Source organism: Convolutriloba macropyga, chromosome 4 (genome assembly GCF_964194025.1).
Source record: "Convolutriloba macropyga chromosome 4, txConMacr16.3, whole genome shotgun sequence".
NCBI classification, from domain to species: domain Eukaryota; kingdom Metazoa; phylum Xenacoelomorpha; order Acoela; family Convolutidae; genus Convolutriloba; species Convolutriloba macropyga.
This window is the reverse complement of record NC_134471.1, coordinates 3,321,067-3,344,264: the sequence shown is the minus strand read 5'-3', so window position 1 is coordinate 3,344,264 and position 23,198 is coordinate 3,321,067. Positions and strand designations below refer to the sequence as shown.

General features: G+C 34.3%; 1 protein-coding gene across 1 annotated transcript in view; it reads left to right on the top strand.

Annotated features, from left to right (window-relative positions):
- LOC142337416 (tuftelin-interacting protein 11-like) overlaps positions 1-23,198 on the top strand; it is a 69,398-nt gene that overhangs the window by 31,068 nt on the left and 15,132 nt on the right. The window contains exons 9-12 of the mRNA XM_075386618.1: positions 6,734-6,949; positions 7,374-7,573; positions 15,023-15,241; positions 15,662-15,903. Of these exons, the coding sequence (XP_075242733.1) occupies positions 6,734-6,949; positions 7,374-7,573; positions 15,023-15,241; positions 15,662-15,903 (877 nt within the window). The remainder of the gene's footprint in view (positions 1-6,733; positions 6,950-7,373; positions 7,574-15,022; positions 15,242-15,661; positions 15,904-23,198) is intronic.

The window sequence follows — 23,198 nt, the reverse complement described above, 5'->3', positions numbered from 1 at the left end:
ATCATTTTTTATCGCCACTTGAATTTGATGAAGTGTATTGCGGTGCTGTCTTTGTTAATGTATGGATACACTTGTTTCGACTTTTCGATGTTAATGAGTCTAATTTTAGCATGGATCAGTCTCGCCGGAGTAGAAAAGAGCGATAAGGAGAGTAGACTAAAGCCTGAATAATTTTTCAAATTCGTTCAAATGGTCAATGGGCAGCTATTCGTTTTTGTGTCTAAATGCTCTCAAACGAAGTTTGTAGCAATTTAATTAGTCTTGTCGGTCTTTTTTATGCGATTTTTCGCTTGACCGATATTTGGTCTGACGCTTTTGACTTTTCGTCCTCAAAAATGGGATAAACAGGTAGCGATCTGCGGGCATTAAGTGTTCTTAGAGCTTTTCAGCTCTGTTTCAGCTCAACCTCTTTTGGAGACTTATACTTATGGTGTGAAGGGCGGAAGAGAGGTTGAAGACACCCCCATTGTTGCCCCCCCGCCACTATTGCCCCCACCCCCTTTTGAGTTCTTTCAGATCCAGGTGTCAAGGAACCTCCTCTAGGGTTTTATTATAGGTTACTGCATAGTTTCTAGTGGTAGTGGAATGTTTCAACATTTTAACATCACGAATTTCAGCATTTTTTTTTTTACAATACATGCAAATTTTTTCAATTTTTTTGACATTTTTTTCAATATTTAAGTGTTTACAGACCCAGCGGCCAGAAAACCTCCTTAAGGGTTTAATTGTGAGTCACTGAAAAATTGTTATATGCCGTGGAATAGTTTTAAACTCTTTATTATCACAAATTTCAACAATTTTTTTTCGATAAAATTTTCAATTTTGAAAATTTTTGGTTTTAAGTTTCTCCAGCCTCAAGAGCCGAGGAACCCCCCCCCCTAGGGTTTGAAAAACGGTTATTGCATAGTTTCTAAGTGTCATGCAATGTTTTTCAAGATTTCAACACCACGAATTTTAGCATTTTTTTTACAAAACTTTTTTTGAAATTTATTGTCATTATTCAGGTTTTTCAGAAATTTTATACAGAAACTCTTTACAAGAAAATCTCTGTTAGGGTTTAATAATGAGTTACTGGAAAATGTTTTTTGGCCATGGATTAGTTTTAACTTTTACTATCACAAATTTGGCAGTTTTTTCTGCAACTTGCAAGTTTTTTTTAAGTTTTTTTTTATTTTGTCATTTTTTTGTGTCTCCAGCCTCAAAAGCCACTCCAGCCTCAAAAGCTACATAAGGGTATGTTTATGGGTTACTACATAGATTCTAGATTTAATGAAATGTTCATAGATTTTATTTTCAGAAATTTTCAAAAAATATCTGCAATTTTTTTCAAGTTTTTAATCTTTTTGACTTTCTCATTTTTCCGGCACCAGGGTCCTAGAGACCCCCTCCAAGTGATAAGCTGCTGCATAGTTTCTACAGTTAATGGAATGGTTATCATTATTTTAATGACTCCAGCTTTAGCAATTTTTTGTTAAAATTTATTTTTTTCAAATTTTCGGAAACTTATTCTTATGTTCCAAGTTTTTGGATCATGAGCCAGTGAAACTATTTGAAGCTTGAAATAGGGATACTGGATGGTCTCTTGAGATAATGAAATAGTTTTGAAGATATTAGTAACTTGAATTTTAGCAAGATTTTGTTAAAATTTGCTATTGTTTTCAAAATTTTTCAGTAATTTTTGTCCTTTTCTGAGTTTAACGATCATTACAGGCCAACGAAGCTTTTAATGTCTTGCAGATGGGTTACGTAACATAACTCTAGAAACAAAAAAGTTTTCAACAAGTCTTCTCAGCCGGCTATTATAGCGCTCCTATTTTTTTACTTCGAACAAAAAAAATGTTTCGCTTTACCTCATTTTGCCGCTTTTTCATTATTTTGCGTAAAATATTTTTGACTTCTCTAGGCTAGATTCTCTCTTCTCTCATTCTGCTAAAAGTGATATTGAACATCAGTTGCTCAGCAAAGCTATTCAAAATGAACAGAGTCAGTATAAAAAATTGAAGTCAGAAATAGAAACGGGTTAAACCCATAAAGCCCAATTTTAGATGCCCGCTATTTGAACGCCGTTCCTATAAGTCATAGTTACCATCTCTAATGCTTAGTGGTATTGATAGTAGCCCCTTAAGCCTCTCTCTAGGAAACAGAAGTACCTTCAACTACGAAATGCCATCAAAATAAATCGGACTTAAAAAATGTTTTTGTACAAAAATCTTTTCAATATCTATTCTTTCAATCCCAATCATGCTTATTGGAATCAACGGCGGCTATTTTCCGGCAATCTGCCGGGTATGTTTAAAATTTTCACTCCGAAGTCTGGAATTATTTCTTTTAAGTTTTGCTATTCCTCAAATTTTCAAATTATCAGGTTTTTATTTGATTTTTTGCTAACAAGGCTTGAAATCTAAGAGTTGCAGAGTAGAATCAGGCTAAAGCTAGCCTCACTAAACCTTGGATAGCTATTGACGAAGTCAACAGCTCACCGGTCGTTTGAGATCAATTCGCCCGACGTTAGTTGGTTATATTTCATTTTTTTTGGATTAGATTGTTTTCCAAATGGTTTTCCCAATCCATTCATAGGTCATTCTTGGCCTAATTTTTTTGTTGGAATCAGATTTACATTTCTCGCTAGTTGTTTTTTTGTTCTCGCCAGCGGAATTTGGACATTGATTTTCTGTTTTTGTATCTGATTTATTAAGACATGGTTTTCCCAATTCCTGCAGTCCGTTCTAGATCCAGCTTTTTCTTCAGTCACTGAAAATTTTTTGATTTGTACGTCAGGACTTGTCCTGCTATGTTTTTTTTCGCTGTCTGACGCCCTTTTTCGGTTTACATTTGTTCACACATCAAAGCTGAAAAAGTCAAATTTTCTGAATGACTTCTTCCTCTCACTAAGCAGTTTCTAGAGTTATTGGAATGGTTGTGAATGTTTTAATGACTCGAGTTTTTGCAATTTTTGATAAAATTTAATATAAAAGTTTTTCAATTAATTATAATTTTCTAAGTTTATAGATCTTAATGAGCCAGTGACACTGTTTAAGGCTTGAAATAGGGATAATGGATAGTCTCTTGATATAATGAAATGGTTCTGAAGATATTATATCACGAATATCACGAAGATTTGTTAAAATTTGCAATTGTCTTTAAAATTTACGAATATTTCTGTCCTCTAACGGTCGTTGAGTTTAACGATCATTACTGGACAACGAAGAGTTTTAAGTCTTCCGATCGGGTGACTTGACATAACTCGAGAGACAAAAAAAATTTTGAACGTTTTCACTGCGAAATACAGAAGCTTTTCTAAGTTTTGCATTATCTTGCAAGTTTTTAAAATCAGTTTTTTGTTTGATTTAATTACTAACGAGGCTAGAAAACTAAAAGTTGAAGAGTCGAATCAAGCTAAAGCTAGCCTCACTAAACCGTGGCTAGCTACTGACAAAGACAACCGCTCGCCGGTCGTTTGAGAGCAATTCGCCCGACGATATTCGGTTATATTATGATTTCTGTCATTAATAAATTTAAGTTTTATTAGCAAATTTTTGATTTTGAGTTTTGCTTGTTTTGTTGCTCCTCGTTGTCCTGTCACTAAATATCTTTGATGGCACTTCTCATATCTTTCTTAGTCAGACACAAGTGAATCTACTCTTTGACTTCATGTCATCATCAATTGTTTTCTTAAAAATTTAATGATTTTTCAAGTTGTTTTCGCCAGGCTTTGGTCTCTGTCTTTCAGTCTCATTGATGACATGTCTATGAATGCCTCTAATCCGGCATATTTAAATCTTCTTTTTTGGTTTCATTCCTGATTTGGTTATTCCAACAACTTTGGCACCCCTGTTTTTCAATAAATAGTCTGATCTATGGTTTGTTTTTTTTGCTGGTCTTGGTAATGACATTTCTCACCGACTTTTTAACCAGGCTAATTTCTATCTGTTCACTGACTGAAATGATGTAGTTTGAACGTTTCTTACAAAATTTTGGATTTAATTTTCTCAAGGAAAATGGAAAAGAGCTGTTTTACGATGTTGGTTTTATGACTATACTTTTTCTTCTGGTATACGCTCTGCTGACTATAAATGGCGGTTGTTCTTTGAATGATGCTGATCTTCAGGTGCCTTTTGTTAAATATTTTGGAGTGTAATTGACCCATCTGGTTATGCTTATGTTTTAATTCGTTTTACATTTTCGTGACTTTTTTCGTTTTTGCATGAGTCACGGCTTTCAAAATTGACATCTGACCTACAGCGTTCACTGTATCAACTAAGATTTAGAGTTCAGTCGAACAAAATTAGGCAAAATAGTGAATACGGTTGAGGTCAAAGGAGCAATATTAAAAGGAACTGTATAAACCGCTAGAGCATTGAGTCATAATGCATTAGGTTATCAGATTTATGCATTAGGTTATCATAATGCATTAGGTTATTAGACAACGGCTGACTGGCATTAGTACTAAGCTTAAAAGCTTTGATTTTCGTGCGATTCAAGTGTAGTTGTATAATCTAATTGAAACTGCGCGCCTCTTTAGAGAACGTTTTGACATTTAGAAAAAGTTTGAAAGTATATCTTTTATCTTGTTGTTCTTCAATCATGATGGGTGAAGGGTTAATATTTTCTGGCAATTATTCGGTTATGTTGTTGCAGTTCTAAATTTGTGGGAGAATTTTTTCTCTATCTTGTTAACACTGTATTCTAAGCTTTTCTAAACATCTGAATTATATATATTTAATCTGCTTATTTGAGTTTTTTTTGTGTTCCATTTCAGTTTTGAGACGTTTTATAGACTTGTATTCATTTCATCTTAAAAAATCTGAGGTGTCGAATTTAGTCTTTTGCGTGGCTTTTGAGGAACATTTTTATTTTATTTTATGCCTTATGTTTTCTTGCAAAGAAATTGGGCTTTTTGTATTTTGAAGTTTTTTTTGCCTGTTTCTTGCAATTTTGTGCTCTCCAGTTGGTATTTATAGAAATCATATTATTTTTGTTGCTCTCTAATGCAAACTTTCGGTGAATTTTTAATAGCCGCCCTCATCTTCTCAGCCGGCTATTATAGCGCTCCTATTTTTACGACTCGAAGAGGAGTATTGGAGACGTCCTTTTTTTAATCACTTTAGTTGGATCGAAAAGGGAGTGGTTTTTGTTCATTCAGCTGTTTTTGAGAGAGCGAGAAACTGATGTCTGAAAATTTTTATCTGAGCGAGCGAATTTTTTTCACGTGCGGCTTTTAAATGCAGTTTCCAACTTTTGATGGTTATGAAGTTTGATTATGATATTGTATTAATTTTAGGCTTGTTGTGATAGAAATTGAAGTGTTCAAGTGGTTAATTTGAATTTACTGCTAATTTGTAGGAATTTTGATCAGTTTTGCTGATTTTTAGACAAAATGTAATGGTTTTTTTGCCTTTTTTTTTGTTTTAATGCTTCAAGTGGGAATCGAAAAGAAGCTTGTTACTTGAGATATTTTCGGTTACCAATCGACTAAAGTTCTCTTGGTATCAATTATTTTTTTTCGTGGGAAATTTGGTAGAAAAAATGAGAAATTTTAAACCATTTTTCTTATTTTTTCGAGTTTTTCTTTTTTTTATATCTGAGAAGTTTCCTAGCCTATTATGACTTGCCCGTTGTTTTGCGAACTTTTCATTGCTCTAAGTGCAAAGGATTTTTACTCGGTTTTATGCTTCCTTGTGCTATTAAAAAAACTCATTAAGTTTTTCTTTTTTTTGTTCAATTTGTGTTCGAATGCCGTTTCTATTCTTCCTTATTTTTTATGGCATTTGTGGAGGTTCAGGTTCACAATAGTTGTTCTATTTATTAAGTCATAAGTATGGGCAATTTTATCCTTCGAGTCATTTCCGGAATTCTTGCGGCTATGTTTTTTTTTACTTCGTCGAACAAAAAATGTTTCGCTTTACCTCATTTTGCCGCTTTTTCAACATATTGCGTGAAATCTTTTTGACTTCTCTAGGCTAGTTTCTCTCTTCTCTCATTCTGCTAAAAGTGATTTTGAACATCAGTTGCTCAGCAAAGCAATTCAAAATGAACAAAGTCAGTATAAAAAATTGAAGTCAGAAATAGAAACGGGTTAAACCCATAAAGCCCAATTTTAGATGCCCGCTATTTGAACGCCGTTCCTATAAGTCTTAGTTACCATCTCTAATGCTTGTTGGTATTGATAGTAGCCCCTGTAGCCTCTCTCTAAGAAACAGAAGTACGTTATGTTCAACTACGAAATGCCATCAAAATAAATCGGACTTAACTTTCAATCCCAATCATGCTTATTGGAATCAACGGCGGCTATTTTCCGGCAATGTGCCGGGTATGTTTTTTATCGTTCTGCAGATGTTTTGCGTTTGAAGTTCTGCAGATGTTAGTTTTCCCTTTTTTTGATTTTCTTAATTGTGTTTTGTCGTAAAATATGATTCGTGTAATCGTGTGTGGGTCATCACTGTTTGAATTGTATCACAGGTTCTGTTGAGAACAATTATTGGGACGTAGGTTCTTAAAGCGAGTATTGTATGATATATTAGACAGTAGATTTCGGTTTTTATTTTTAATGGACTCGAAGTGATAGCGAGACTATTATTGTTCCGTTAGTTTTTAATCCGTGGTCTCCATCTATTAATCTTGGACGTATTTGATTTCTTTGTTTCGAGTGATCTCTACTGCTATGAGGTTGAATTTGTATGCAAGATTCATATGTTAGATCAAATTTGGGACGTCTTATTGTTTGTTAAATCAGGTCATCATCAATCAGATCGAGCGAGCGGTTGATTGAGATTCTGGAAGCCTGGTCTCCTCTTCTGCCTCAGATAATATTTTCAAACTTGACGGAGCAGTTCTTGATTCCGAGACTGCAACAGGCACTTGATGAGTGGAATCCGGTGTCTGATACAGTACCAGTACATTCCTGGGTGCATCCATGGTTGCCTTTATTAGGGGAGAGATTACAACCGCTGTAAGTTCATCTTGTATCAAATCCATTATTTAATAAATTCACGATGTAGATTAGGTAATGAGTTACGAATTTTCGGTACACCATTTTTCATTAAAAGTTCAGTCGATAGTAGCGGTCTGCTTTAAATTTAGATCCTATTTTGAGTTTTCCAAGACTTGAGTACAGAAGCTTGTTTAGTTTTTCAGTTTGATTTTTTAAAAGTTCTTTAGCTTGAAAAACCCTGGAATCTTGGGTCATACTTTTCGTTTGCTAATTTACCTTTAACTCTACCTTTTGCGAGTAAAATAAAGCGGGGAAACCTCGATATTCCAGATGAGAAAATTTTTCTCCTGAAAAATTTGACGGTTATCACAGGCGGTTCTTGTCTATACATCGAGTTTTAGCTTTGCCAATTGTTGTTTGATTTGATCCTTGTTTATTGCAGTTACGTCACAATCAGAACGAAGTTGGCTCAGTGTCTGGTGAATTGGGATCCGACAGACAGAAGTGCCAAGATGGTGTTGGAGCCGTGGAGGGCTGTCTTCTCAAAAGGGGAGATGGAGGCATTCCTGGTCAAGGCTATCTGTCCTAAACTTAACATGGCACTTCATCTGATGCCACTTGACAGCACTAACTCGGGAATAGGTTAGCGTAAGTCGTACGATCATAGGTAACTCCTGCCTATGGCTTAATGATGTCAGTAGTAGATGTAAGCGTACTGGGACAGATCCAGGGAGAAATTTGTAAAAACTTTTCTCCTGTAGGGATTTGATCACGGGCCTGATGCATGATGACTGAGGGTCAGATTTTTTGAAAATGTCGGCCCCGCCCTTATCTCTCCCAGTAGGCTTGCGTCTTCAACTGATTTCCACTTAATGTTAAATTTGACTACGGAATGAAAAGAAATTCCGATTAGACTAAATTTTGATGCCACTTGAGAGCATTTACTGGAGTATTGGTTAGCAGAGTTCGCATAATACTTTTTATGGCTGCTTAGGGTATCCCATTTAATGTGAAATTTTGTTACGGAATAGAATAGAAGGTCAGTTTGAACACATAATAGGTCCATTTTGAGTTCATTATCTTGCTCTACTTTGATTTGAGTTTCTTCTTTGGATTTTAAACATAACAAGGCGGCTCGTTAATGTGCGTTCGCACATGATGTTCCGACCCGAGCTCATCTACATTTTTGACTTAATTGTCAACCAAATGAAGAAATAACGAAGATAGATGTTTGAGTTTAAAACACTCGTTACACAACCTATCTACTAATTGAATTTCATAATGCCATGCCTTATTACAGCGCCGATGAGATCTGACCTTAAAGAGACTACGAGACAGAAAACGACCAAAAAAATTAGCAAAAACAAAAACGTCTCGGCAAAAACTGAATATATAAATTTAAAAGCACATAGTAACAACGTCAAAATGCAGTCAGATAAAACCTTAACTACTCAAATTTAATTTCTCCTAACTATGCAGCTGACGGAAAGTTTTCTTAATGAGACTATGTTACAAGTCAACAAAGAGAACAATCAATGAGACGAAATTCAAAAATTAATCAAAATTTTTTTAACCAAGAAATTTCAAAAGTCCTAAAAATCATTAGCTTTTAACTAAAAAATCCCTGATCAATTACCAAAAAGTTACTAAAAAACCAAAAAACTATGTCTTTGAGTAGTTTAAGCCTTAGAAACTAACTAAAGAAAAACCTGAAAAATTAAAAACGATTTGCGAAAACCCAAACTATTGCTACCATTAAAATCATTAGCTATATTCTGAATATTGTGTATTTTTAGTTCAATTCCTATTTCTATTAATTCAGCTGCAGGAATTATACTGAGAGATTAAATAAGTTTATTCGGGCCACATTTGTAAAACATTGGGATCTGTTACTACGCGATTGTTCTGAAAGAAGAGAAAAAGAAGCGCAAAAACTGACCACTCAAAAAACGTTTATAAAAACGCATATTGTCCACCAAATATAGCATCGGTGACAAATAATATCAGGAGATATGTTTTTTTGGAATACAAGAAATTGCATGTGACCTCTCATTGATGAAAATAAGTTAAACTTGACGAAAACTGAAAACTTTGAAAAATGTTTGAAAATGTATACCATAAACTTTAAGACTAAAGACTATAAACTGACTAACTCATTCGGGTAACATCATTAATTCAATCCTCAATTACAAGCCTAAGAGATTTGTCAGCAATTTACGGCTACCTAAAGAACAAAAATATCAACTCCAAGAAAAAAAATTGAGCGCGAAGTGTCGAAGGCATTAAAAAATGAACTTTTCACTAAAAACTTTTCTATGTTCATTCAATTTTTTAACAGCAATGGGATTCCTTTTTTATCAATAAGTTTCAGAAAATCAAATATGAACAAATAGATTAGAACCACGAAATTTTTGAGAAAACTTGTAGTATCAACGCCATTAATTTCATTAGCTTTCAACGGAATCCACTAATTAAGCTAAATTTTGCCTCTATGGGACAACAAGTTTGTTGGCCATTCATATTTGGTCATTAATACCTTACAACAAGTTATTGAAGATGAAAACAACAACAAAGACAGGCAACAACCAAAAATTCAGTAAAAAAGTGCCTGAAAAAAGTGTCGAAGCAATTTAAATCATAAATTCTTCTCTAAAAACTTTATATATGGTCCGTTGAACGCCTTCACTAAACCAATGGGAACTACCAGCATTAGGATAATGTGATAAGCTTTCAAAAGCATCCAAAAATAAGAAAAAAGTACCCGAAAAAAATATGAAAACTAGTGGCATTGTAGGTTGAAAACTAATAGGTAGAAGATAAAACCGCTAACCAGATTATTTTTGGCTGCATTAGAAATTAAGAGGGATCCTGTAAGTACTAAGATTGCCTAACAGTCCACGAAAAAAGTTTAGGATCGGTCAATGTTAAAAAAAAATTGAAAAACTTATAAAGTCTTAAAAACCATTAAACTCAAAAAGCTTTTAACGAAGGTCAATAACTACGCTCAGAAATAACGCTATGGTAGGAAAAAGATATTTTCATGCATAGATAATCAATAAGAGATCACAATAAGTCTTAAGACTATAAAAACAACAACAAAAACATGCGAAAACCAAAATTCAGTAGAAAAGTGCAAGAATATTGCGAAGCCATTTAAACCGTTAGCTTGTCTTTGAAAACTTTATCTGTTATCCACTGAATGTCTCTCCCAAGCCAATGGGATTAGAATAATATTTGGATAACGTGTATAATTTTTGGATAATGTGATAAGAGTTCAAAAGTAACCAATAATACAAAAATATCCAAGAGTTCTTGTGTTTTTGAAGTCATATAATCAATAGTTAGAAGATAAAACTGCCAACGAAATTTATTTTAGTTTCAGTAGAAAGCAAGTGGGTTATGTCAATTTTGAGATTGACTAACAGTTCACGAAAATTTTAAGATTGGTTAATGTTCAAAAAAAATTTTCGAAAAATTATTTTTTAAATTCTTAACAGCCATTAAATTCAATAAATTTCAACGGAAGTCAATAAATACGCTCAAATATTTATCTATAGGAGCATGGGGATGTTTGTCATGCATAGGTGATCAATAAGACATCACAGCAAATCTTATGACTATGAAAACAACAGTAAAATCAGGCAAAAACCAAAAATTCAGTAGAAGTGCGAGAAGTAAAGGTCGAAGCCATTAAACCATAAGCTTTTATCTGAAAACTCTATCCATGATCAATTGAACGTCTTATGTAAGTCAATGGGAGATATCAATATCAGGACAATGTGATAAGATTTCAAGAGGACCCAATAATACGAAAATGTCCAAAATTTCTTTTTAAAAATTTGGAAATCTTGTGGCATTTAAGTCATACAACAAATAGTTAGAAGATGAAACCGCTATCCAGATTAATTTTGTTTGCAGTAGAAAGGATGGGGGCCTGTCATTACTTAGACTGACTTACAATTCACCAAAATAAGTTTATGTTCAAATAATGTTGAAAAAATTTCTCAAAAAATCATTTTTAAAGTCCTAACCGCAATTAGCTGTCCACACAAAGATCTATTTAGGTTCTCCTAATGCTCATCACGAAACCTATTGTTTTTTCAACGAGTTCATGCCATAGAAATCCAAAAATTTAGTAAAATCTCAAAGGAAATCAAAATTTCATTTAAAATTACGGAAACTCGAACCCAAAAACTCGAAGTCGAAGCAAAAGAAACACGAGGGATTCCTCGAAAACGAATTTTTTGTTCATTGGGCTTCATTAGACTTTAGATCAAGTCTGCCATTAACCTCGATATGAAAAGTGAGTAGTCTCTAGGGAACTTAAGAACAAAATATATGAAAAGAACCATTTGAGTATATTGTTCCTTCCCGCCACAAGTGGGGTCGAACAATGATGACTTATCTGAACACAAATTAGATATGAAAATCAATAGGACGTATAAGCAGAACAAAAAAAATTGGGTACGGAATGTGATAGTTTTTGGCAATGCACTCTCAAGCCGAACCAACTATTTGTATCAAGCAAATAAATGTTACCGGGAACCTGTGCAGCACATAGAATAAGAAGCTTTATTTTTCAGTCAATAAAGATAACGTTTCATATTGATCCCCGTTCAATTTTTAGGTCTATCCTTGAAGTATCAAAAGTACAGCCCCGTTTTCTGAACAATAGTGTTAAAAAATTGCCCATGGTAAAAATATACAGATCTTTTAAAACGACCAGAAGTATCAACGTGAAAACTTTATCTGTGATCCACTAAATGTCTTTTCCAAGCCAATGGGATTAGAATAATATGTGGATAACGTGTATAATATTTGGATAATGTGATAAGAGTTCAAAAGTAACCAATAATGATAAATATCTAATTTTTTTTAAAAAAAATTGAATTCTTATGTTATTGAAGTCATATAATCAATACTTAGAAGATAAAACTGCCAAAGAAATTTATTTTAGTTTCAGTAGAAAGCAAGTGGGTTCTGTCAATTTTGAGACTGACTAACAGTTCACGAAAATGTTAAGATTGGTTAATGTTCAAAAAAATTTTTGAAAAATTATTTAATTCTTAACGGCCATTAAATTCAATAAATTTCAACGGAAGTCAATAAATACGCTCAAATATTTATCTATAGGAGCATGGGGATGTTTGTCATGCATAGGTGATCAATAAGACATCACAGCAAATCTTATGACTATGAAAACAACAGTAAAATCAGGCAAAAACCAAAAATTCAGTAGAAGTGCGAGAAGTAAAGGTCGAAGCCATTAAACCATAAGCTTTTATCTGAAAACTCTATCCATGATCAATTGAACGTCTTATGTAAGTCAATGGGAGATATCAATATCAGGACAATGTGATAAGATTTCAAGAGGACCCAATAATACGAAAATGTCCAAAATTTCTTTTTAAAAATTTGGAAATCTTGTGGCAGTTAAGTCATACAACAAATAGTTAGAAGATGAAACCGCTATCCAGATTAATTTTGTTTGCAGTAGAAAGGATGGGGGCCTGTCATTACTTAGACTGACTTACAATTCACCAAAATAAGTTTATGTTCAAATAATGTTGAAAAAATTTCTCAAAAAATCATTTTTAAAGTCCTAACCGCAATTAGCTGTCCACACAAAGATCTATTTAGGTTCTCCTAATGCTCATCACGAAACCTATTGTTTTTTCAACGAGTTCATGCCATAGAAATCCAAAAATTTAGTAAAATCTCAAAGGAAATCAAAATTTCATTTAAAATTACGGAAACTCGAACCCAAAAACTCGAAGTCGAAGCAAAAGAAACACGAGGGATTCCTCGAAAACGAATTTTTTGTTCATTGGGCTTCATTAGACTTTAGATCAAGTCTGCCATTAACCTCGATATGAAAAGTGAGTAGTCTCTAGGGGACTTAAGAACAAAATATATGAAAAGAACCATTTGAGTATATTGTTCCTTCCCGCCACAAGTGGGGTCGAACAATGATGACTTATCTGAACACAAATTAGATATGAAAATCAATAGGACGTATAAGCAGAACAAAAAAAATTGGGTACGGAATGTGATAGTTTTTGGCAATGCACTCTCAAGCCGAACCAACTATTTGTATCAAGCAAATAAATGTTACCGGGAACCTGTGCAGCACATAGAATAAGAAGCTTTCTTTTTCAGTCAATAAAGATAACGTTTCATATTGATCCCCGTTCAATTTTTAGGTCTATCCTTGAAGTATCAAAAGTACAGCCCCGTTTTCTGAACAATAGTGTTAAAAAATTGCCCATGGTAAAAATATACAGATCTTTTAAAACGACCAGAAGTATCAACGTGAAAACTTTATCTGTGATCCACTAAATGTCTTTTCCAAGCCAATGGGATTAGAATAATATGTGGATAACGTGTATAATATTTGGATAATGTGATAAGAGTTCAAAAGTAACCAGTAATGATAAATATCTAATTTTTTTAAAAAAAAATTGAATTCTTATGTTATTGAAGTCATATAATCAATACTTAGAAGATAAAACTGCCAAAGAAATTTATTTTAGTTTCAGTAGAAAGCAAGTGGGTTCTGTCAATTTTGAGACTGACTAACAGTTCACGAAAATGTTAAGATTGGTTAATGTTCAAAAAAATTTTTGAAAAATTATTTAATTCTTAACGGCCATTAAATTCAATAAATTTCAACGGAAGTCAATAAAAACGCTCAAATATGCTTCAATAGTAGTATGTTTTTCATGCATAGGTGATCAATAAGACATTACAACAAATCTTATGACTATGAAAACAACAACAAATTTAGGCAAAAACCAAAAATTCAGTAGAGAAGTGCGAGAAGAAGAGGTCAAGCTTATCTCTGAAAAATTTGTCTGTTATCCACTGAACGTCTTTTTGAAACACTGAACGTCAATAGGAGCTGTCAATTTTAGGATAATGTGATAAGATTTCAAAAGTAACCAATAATCCGGAAATATCCAAAAAAAATTGTAAACTTTTTGATATCTTGTGTCATTGAAGTCATATTACAAGAAGTTAGCAGATAAAACCGCCAGCCAGATCAAATTTGGTTACAGTAGGACGCAAGAGGGTGCTGTCATCACAGACTGACTTACAGTTCACGATAATAAAATTATGATTGGTTAATGTTCGAAAAAATTAATGATCGAAAGTCTTAACAGCCAATAGCTGTCCACTCAAAGCACTAGATATGCTCACTTAAATCATTACGGAACATATTGCACTGTTAGTCAATGAGTCCATGCCATAAGACTCCAAAAATTAGTAAAACCTCAAAAGGAAAGTCTAAATTTCATTTAAAATAACGAAAACTCAGAGTCGAATTTTAAAAAATCATGAGCAGTTCCTTGAAAATGATTTTTTGTTCATTGGGCTTCATTTGACTGTAAAGGAGGTTTGTCATTAACGGAACCTCGATATGAAAAGTGACTTGTCTCTAGGTGACTTAAAAAGCAAAAAAAGTAGAATAATTTTATAAAAAAAGCTCTGAAATAGATTTCGAATTTTGTTGATATTGAAGCTCCCTATGAGACCAGAACTAGTCTTTTTTATCGCCTTTAGTCTATTAGGAATAAGAAATTGTTTCATTTTTTGGCAAGAAATTTAAGTTTGAAATACTGTTTTTATAGAAAATATCATAATTTGAAGAAAAATCACACTAAAAGTGAACAAATATCCCGTGTTCACACAAAACTTCGATCCTCGATAACTCGAAAAAAACGAAAATCAAAAAAATCTTTTTAATTTTGAATTCTACGATGGACCAGCTTTTTAATGATACCACTCACATTTCTCTGCGATGAATATATCGATCGGCCAAGATTGACTGAACAAAAAAAAACCCATTTGAGTATATAGTTCCTCCCCCCACAAGTGTGGTCGGAACAAAAATCCTGAAAATATAACCAGATAATTAAATATTTATATGTTCTCTAATAAATCAGTTGTACTTAATTAAATCTGTAAATATAATTAAAGGACATTCATGTCTATCTGTAAGTTAACCATACCTTAATTCGGAACCTTAATTTGAATTCTGACGAATATTCCTCAATCTTTGACGAATTATCACTCGCGTGACTATTTCAGAGATCTTGCGCTCTGTTCTCATCTGGCATGACTTACTGTCCCTCCACCAGATGAGCCAGATCCTGGTGTCCAACTTCTTCCCAAAATGGATCTCTGCTCTCTCCCACTGGCTGTCCTCCTCTCCAGCCGGGGCTGCCAATTACGACCAGGTTGAGAAGTGGTATCGGGCATGGAGAAACGAGTTCCCAGTCCAGTTGCTGGCACTGCCGGAGATTAAAGGTCTGAATATGAAGACTATTAATTCGTATCAAGCTAAGTAGAGCAATGTACTATAGCATTAGAAATCAGTTTTAATCAATTGATGAATGAAAAGGACAACTACTTCTTGAACTTACGACCAAAATAGACTCGACTCCTCCCCTGTATTTATAACACTTATTTTTAAATAAGCAGCAGTTTCTTTGAAAGGTTGGGCCGCTGACTTCACCAGTTAAATTAAAAGAATGCATTTTGGCTTTCTGTAGCTACTGCTTTTCGCATTTGGATTTTGCATAGCATGTTTCCATCGATGCCTAATATCTGTAATTTTACTAATTATTTTAAACCAACCTTCCTGTTAGGGAATATTAAAAATACTATACTGTTTGTGACAGTTACGATATCGACGTTAAGTAACTTCAAGTATTATGAATTGTTTAGGATCCTTCAAACAGGCCATGGACATGATGACACGTGCAGTGTCTGGTGCTTCAGTTGCTGGGTACGAATATCTGGCACCCGTACACCAACACCAGCAACCTCCCCCGCCCCACTATCCCCCACCACCCACTCATCAAGGTGGAGGGAGTCCTTATCATCCAATTCATGCTCATTCACCTTACGCCTCTTCACAAGCAAGTTATAACATGCCCGCAACCGCTGCAGACGGATATGTTCCTCAGGTAAGAAGATTAGCAGTGTGTCTTTTTTATGCAAAATTTTTGCTTGACCGTTTTGACTTTTCAAGTGACTTTTACGCCCTTGACTTTTTGCGTTTCGCATGATCTAAAATTCTCTCTCAATCACAATTTTAAGCAGCTGAAGGAAGACTATTAATTCATATCAAGCTAAGTAGAACAATGTACTGTAGCATTAGAAATCAGTTTTAATCAATTGATGAAAAGGACAATTACTTCTTGAACTTACGACCAAAATAGACTCGACTCCTCCCCTGTATTTACAACACTTATTTTTAAAAAAGCAGCATTTTCTTTGAAAGCTTGGGCCGCCGACTTCACCAGTTAAATTAAAGGAATGCATTTTGGCTTTCTGTAGCTACTGCTTTTAGCATTTGGGTTTTACATAGCATGTTTCCATCGATGCTTAATATCTGTAATTTTACTAAATGTTTTAAACCAACTGTTAGGGAATATTAAAAACTATCCCCCACCACCCACTCATCAAGGTGGAGGGAGTCCTTATCGTCCAATTCATGCTCATTCACCTTACGGATTTTCACAAGCAAGTTATAACATGCCCGCAACCGCTGCAGACGGATATGTTCCTCAGGTAAGAAGATTAGCAGTGTGTCTTTTTTATGCGAAATTTTCGCTTGACCGTTTTGACTTTTCAAGTGACTTTTACGCCCTTGACTTTTTGCGTTTCGCATGATCCAAAACTCTCTCTCAATCACAATTTTAAGCAGCTAAACTCAATTGGCGGCAATTTAATACGAAAAGTCAAATGAAAAGTTCGCCGAAACTGGTGTCATTTTTTACTTTAAATCTTAATAGTGGTATATGTTAACCTCTAATGTGGTTATTTGAAGCCCACTATTGAACTTCTTAGTCCCATTTAGGCTCCCCCTCCCCCTTCCCCGACTGAAGCAGGCTGCAATTGATTAGAGCTCCCACTAGTCGTTCGAGAGCAGTTCTTCCGACGTTTAGTCGGTTATGTTTTCGTGTGGTATTTTCAGACTAATTTATGCGAACTGCAACTTGCTAATTATGTTATTAATAGCCGCCCGCATCTTCTCAGCCGGCTATTATAGCGCTCCTATTATTTTACAATTCAAAGAATTTGAATTGTATTGGTGCGCTGTGTTTTTTTTAAGATGTGTTCACACATTTTTCAATGACTTTGATCGTTCAAAACGGGATAAACAGGTGAAACCCAGCGGGCATTAAGTTTCATTAGAGGCCCAATGTGGGCTTTAGTTGTCCTTCAAGGGCTAATAGTGGTGCAGCTGCTGGGATGGCCTTAATTTAAGTTTAAAAGGCCATTTTTAGGAGTTTTTGGGCTCAAAATGGTGCAATTTTTCATGTTTTTGTGATATTTTTGAGTTTCTTTGTTTGATAAGTCTTAGGTTGAAGTTTTTAAAAGTTGATTATGGTTGTTTGCGACACAAAATTGCTTGTTATGACCATTTTATGAGCTATAAATTTTGGTACTACAAACACAAACTCGCGAAAGGATACTAATTTTTGAAAATTTTTGTCATTTTTTTGAGTTTTTTTAGACCTAGGTGCCAAGAAACCTCCTCTAGAGTTTGATAAAGGGTTTGAAGATGGATTGCTGCATAGGTTCTAGTGGTTATGGAATGGTTTTCAACTTTTTGCCATCATGAATATTAGCTTTTTTTGACAAAGCTTGCAATTTTTTCATTTTTTTGACATTTGTCATTATTCAAGTTGTTTGAGTCCCAGGGGCCAGAAAACCTTATTAGCGGTTGGATGATAAGCTACTGAAAAATTTTAATTTTTTTAGTTGCCATGGAATAGGTTTCAACTTTTGAATATCACAAATTTTAGCAATTTTTTTGACAAAATTCGCATTTTTTTCAGGTTTTTGAAAATGTTTGTCATTTTTTCTGTTTTTTTTAGGCTCAACGACCAGGCAATCTCCTTTGAGGTTGCTTAATAGGGCACTTCATAGTTTATAGTAATAATGAAATGGTTTTTAACATTTTAGTGTCTCGAACTTTAGCATTTTTTGATAAAATCTGCAATTTTTTTACGGTTTCTTAAAGTTTTTGATGTTCGTCCATTCTCAAGTGCGAGAAAACTTATTCCACGTTCTGATAAAAAAGTTACTGCATGGCTTTAGTTTCCATGGATTTGTTTTCAACAATTTAAAGTTGCGACTTTTGGAAGTTTTTTTGATAAAATTTGCAATTTTTTTCAAGTTTTTTCAAAATATTTGTATTTTATTTATTTTTTTTGTCTTAGTAGACAGGTAACCTCATCCCGTGTTTGGTAGTATGTTATTATTAGTATAATTATATTTATAACTATTATTATATATAGTATAATTATTAAATGCTAGGGGGCAATTGAATGGCTTTCAACATTCTAATAGAACGAATTTCTATTTTTTGAAATATTTTGGATATGCTTAATATCTGTAATTTTACTAAATGTTTTAAACCAACTGTTAGGGAATATTAAAAACTATCCCCCACCACCCACTCATCAAGGTGGAGGGAGTCCTTATCGTCCAATTCATGCTCATTCACCTTACGGATTTTCACAAGCAAGTTATAACATGCCCGCAACCGCTGCAGACGGATATGTTCCTCAGGTAAGAAGATTAGCAGTGTGTCTTTTTTATGCGAAATTTTCGCTTGACCGTTTTGACTTTTCAAGTGACTTTTACGCCCTTGACTTTTTGCGTTTCGCATGATCCAAAACTCTCTCTCAATCACAATTTTAAGCAGCTGAACTCAATTGGCGGCAATATAATACTAAAAGTCAAATGAAAAGTTCGCCGAAACTGGTGTCATTTTTTTACTTTAAATCTTAATAGTGGTATATGTTAACCTCTAATGTGGTTATTTGAAGCCCACTATTGAACTTCTTAGTCCTATTTAGGCTCCCCCTCACCCTTCCCGGACTGAAGCAGGCCGCAATTGATTAGAGCTCCCACTAGTCGTTCGAGAGCAGTTCTTCCGACGTTTAGTCGGTTATGTTTTCGTGTGGTATTTTCAGACTAATTTATGCGAACTGCAACTTGCTAATTATGTTATTAATAGCCGCCCTCATCTTCTCAGCCGGCTATTATAGCGCTCCTATTATTTTACAATTCAAAGAATTTGAATTGTATTGGTGCGCTGTGTTTTTTTTAAGATGTGTTCACACATTTTTCAATGACTTTGATCGTCCAAAACGGGATAAACAGGTGAGACCCAGCGGGCATTAAGTTTCATTAGAGGCCCAATGTGGGCTTTAGTTGTCCTTCAAGTGCTAATAGTGGTGCAGCTGCTGGGATGGCCTTAATTTAAGTTTAAAAGGTCATTTTTAGGAGTTTTTGGGCTCAAAATGTTTCTTTGTTTGATTAGTCTTAGGTTGAAGTTTTTAAAAGTTGATTATGGTTGTTTGCGACTCAAAATTGTTTGTTATGACCATTTTATGGGCTATAAGTTTTGGTACTACAAACACAAACTCGCGAAAGGACACTAATTTTTGAAAATTTTTGTCATTTTTTTGAGTTTTTTTAGACCTAGGTGCCAAGAAACCTCCTCTAGAGTTTGATAAAGGGTTTGAAGATGGATTGCTGCATAGGTTCTAGTGGTTATGGAATAATAGGTTTCAACTTTTGAATATCACAAATTTTAGCAATTTTTTGTCAAAATTAGCATTTTGTCAGGTTTTTGAAAATTTTTTTGTCATTTTTTCAGTTTTTCCAGCTCCAACGACCAGGCAATCTCCTTTGAGGTTGCTTAATAGGGCACTCCATAGTTTATAGTAATAATGAAATGGTTTTTAACATTTTAGTGTCTCGAACTTTAGCATTTTTTGATAAAATCTGCAATTTTTTTACGGTTTCTTAAAGTTTTTGATGTTCGTCCATTCTCAAGTGCGAGAAAACTTATTCCACGTTCTGATAAAAAAGTTACTGCATGGCTTTAGTTTCCATGGATTTGTTTTCAACAATTTAAAGTTGCGACTTTTGGAAGTTTTTTGATAAAATTTGCAATTTTTTTCAAGTTTTTTCAAAATATTTGTATTTTATTTATTTTTTTTTGCCTTAGTAGACAGGTAACCTCATCCCGTGTTTGGTAGTATGTTATTATTAGTATAATTATATTTATAACTATTATTATATATAGTATAATTATTAAATGCTAGGGGGCAATTGAATGGCTTTCAACATTCTAATAGAACGAATTTCTATTTTTTGAAATTTAAAATTTTCTCTAAAAATTATTGCCTATCGATCTATGAGCCAATGAGTTTTTTAAAGCTTAGAATTGGGTTACGGAATAGCCTGTAGAGACATAGAATTGATTCTGAAGATATTTATATCACAATTTTCAGCAACATTTTCTGATAATTTAAAATTGATTTTTTTCTAAATTTTTTGGTCATTTTCGAGTTAATCATCGATCTTCAAGGGCCAATGAATATTTTTCATATCTTGCAGATATAATGTTGGATCGATTTTAGAAACAAAAATTGATTTTGAACATGTTTTTGAAATAGGTATTTTTAAAGGGAAAAATTTTTGCCTTAGGTTTGAAAGCTTCGAGTTTTAGCAATGAGTATATGTTGTTCAGTTTTGATTCTTTTAATTTCTCAATTTTTTGAGATGATTTTGTTTGTGTTCTGGCTGGAATTGTTCAATTGATCTGCTGGTCAGGTAGAGTACGTCTGAGTTTTTCATTCAATTCTTTGAATTATATTTCAGGACTTGTCCTGCTATGTTTTTTTACTTCGTCGAACAAAAAAATGTTTCGCTTTACCTCATTTTGCCGCTTTTTCAACATTTTGCGTGAAATCTTTTTGACTTCTCTAGGCTAGTTTCTCTCTTCTCTCATTCTGCTAAAAGTGATTTTGAACATCAGTTGCTCAGGAAAGCAATTCAAAATGAAAAGAGTCAGTATAAAAATTGAAGTCAGTAATTGAAACGGGATAAACCCATAAAGCCCAATTTTAGATGCCCGCTATTTGAACGTCGTTCCTGTAAGTATTGGTTACCTCTCTCGAATGCTTATTGGTATTGATAGTAGCAACTGTCCTCCTCTCCAGCCGGGGCTGCCAACTACGACCAGTTCGATTAGTGGTATCGGGCATGGAGAAATGAGTTCCAAGTCCAGTTGCTGACACTGCCGGAGATTGAAGGTCTGTATGAAGGAAGACTATTAATTCATATCAAGCGAAGTAGAACAATGTACTGTAGCATTAGAAATCAGTTTTAATCAATTGATGAATGAAAAGGACAACTACTTCTTGAACTTACGACCAAAATAGACTCGACTCCTCCCCTGTATTTATAACACTTATTTTTAAAAAAGCAGCATTTTCTTTGAAAGCTTGGGCCGCCGACTTCACCAGTTAAATTAAAGGAATGCATTTTGGCTTTCTGTAGCTACTGCTTTTAGCATTTGGGTTTTACATAGCATGTTTCCATCGATGCTTAATATCTGTAATTTTACTAAATGTTTTAAACCAACTGTTAGGGAATATTAAAAACTATCCCCCACCACCCACTCATCAAGGTGGAGGGAGTCCTTATCGTCCAATTCATGCTCATTCACCTTACGGATTTTCACAAGCAAGTTATAACATGCCCGCAACCGCTGCAGACGGATATGTTCCTCAGGTAAGAAGATTAGCAGTGTGTCTTTTTTATGCAAAATTTTCGCTTGACCGTTTTGACTTTTCAAGTGACTTTTACGCCCTTGACTTTTTGCGTTTCGCATGATCTAAAATTCTCTCTCAATCACAATTTTAAGCAGCTGAAGGAAGACTATTAATTCATATCAAGCTAAGTAGAACAATGTACTGTAGCATTAGAAATCAGTTTTAATCAATTGATGAAAAGGACAATTACTTCTTGAACTTACGACCAAAATAGACTCGACTCCTCCCCTGTATTTACAACACTTATTTTTAAAAAAGCAGCATTTTCTTTGAAAGCTTGGGCCGCCGACTTCACCAGTTAAATTAAAGGAATGCATTTTGGCTTTCTGTAGCTACTGCTTTTAGCATTTGGGTTTTACATAGCATGTTTCCATCGATGCTTAATATCTGTAATTTTACTAAATGTTTTAAACCAACTGTTAGGGAATATTAAAAACTATCCCCCACCACCCACTCATCAAGGTGGAGGGAGTCCTTATCGTCCAATTCATGCTCATTCACCTTACGGATTTTCACAAGCAAGTTATAACATGCCCGCAACCGCTGCAGACGGATATGTTCCTCAGGTAAGAAGATTAGCAGTGTGTCTTTTTTATGCAAAATTTTCGCTTGACCGTTTTGACTTTTCAAGTGACTTTTACGCCCTTGACTTTTTGCGTTTCGCATGATCCAAAACTCTCTCTCAATCACAATTTTAAGCAGCTGAACTCAATTGGCGGCAATATAATACTAAAAGTCAAATGAAAAGTTCGCCGAAACTGGTGTCATTTTTTTACTTTAAATCTTAATAGTGGTATATGTTAACCTCTAATGTGGTTATTTGAAGCCCACTATTGAACTTCTTAGTCCTATTTAGGCTCCCCCTCACCCTTCCCGGACTGAAGCAGGCCGCAATTGATTAGAGCTCCCACTAGTCGTTCGAGAGCAGTTCTTCCGACGTTTAGTCGGTTATGTTTTCGTGTGGTATTTTCAGACTAATTTATGCGAACTGCAACTTGCTAATTATGTTATTAATAGCCGCCCTCATCTTCTCAGCCGGCTATTATAGCGCTCCTATTATTTTACAATTCAAAGAATTTGAATTGTATTGGTGCGCTGTGTTTTTTTTAAGATGTGTTCACACATTTTTCAATGACTTTGATCGTCCAAAACGGGATAAACAGGTGAAACCCAGCGGGCATTAAGTTTCATTAGAGGCCCAATGTGGGCTTTAGTTGTCCTTCAAGTGCTAATAGTGGTGCAGCTGCTGGGATGGCCTTAATTTAAGTTTAAAAGGTCATTTTTAGGAGTTTTTGGGCTCAAAATGTTTCTTTGTTTGATTAGTCTTAGGTTGAAGTTTTTAAAAGTTGATTATGGTTGTTTGCGACACAAAATTGTTTGTTATGACCATTTTATGGGCTATAAGTTTTGGTACTACAAACACAAACTCGCGAAAGGACACTAATTTTTGAAAATTTTTGTCATTTTTTTGAGTTTTTTTAGACCTAGGTGCCAAGAAACCTCCTCTAGAGTTTGATAAAGGGTTTGAAGATGGATTGCTGCATAGGTTCTAGTGGTTATGGAATGGTTTTCAACTTTTTGCCATCATGAATATTAGCTTTTTTTGACAAAGCTTG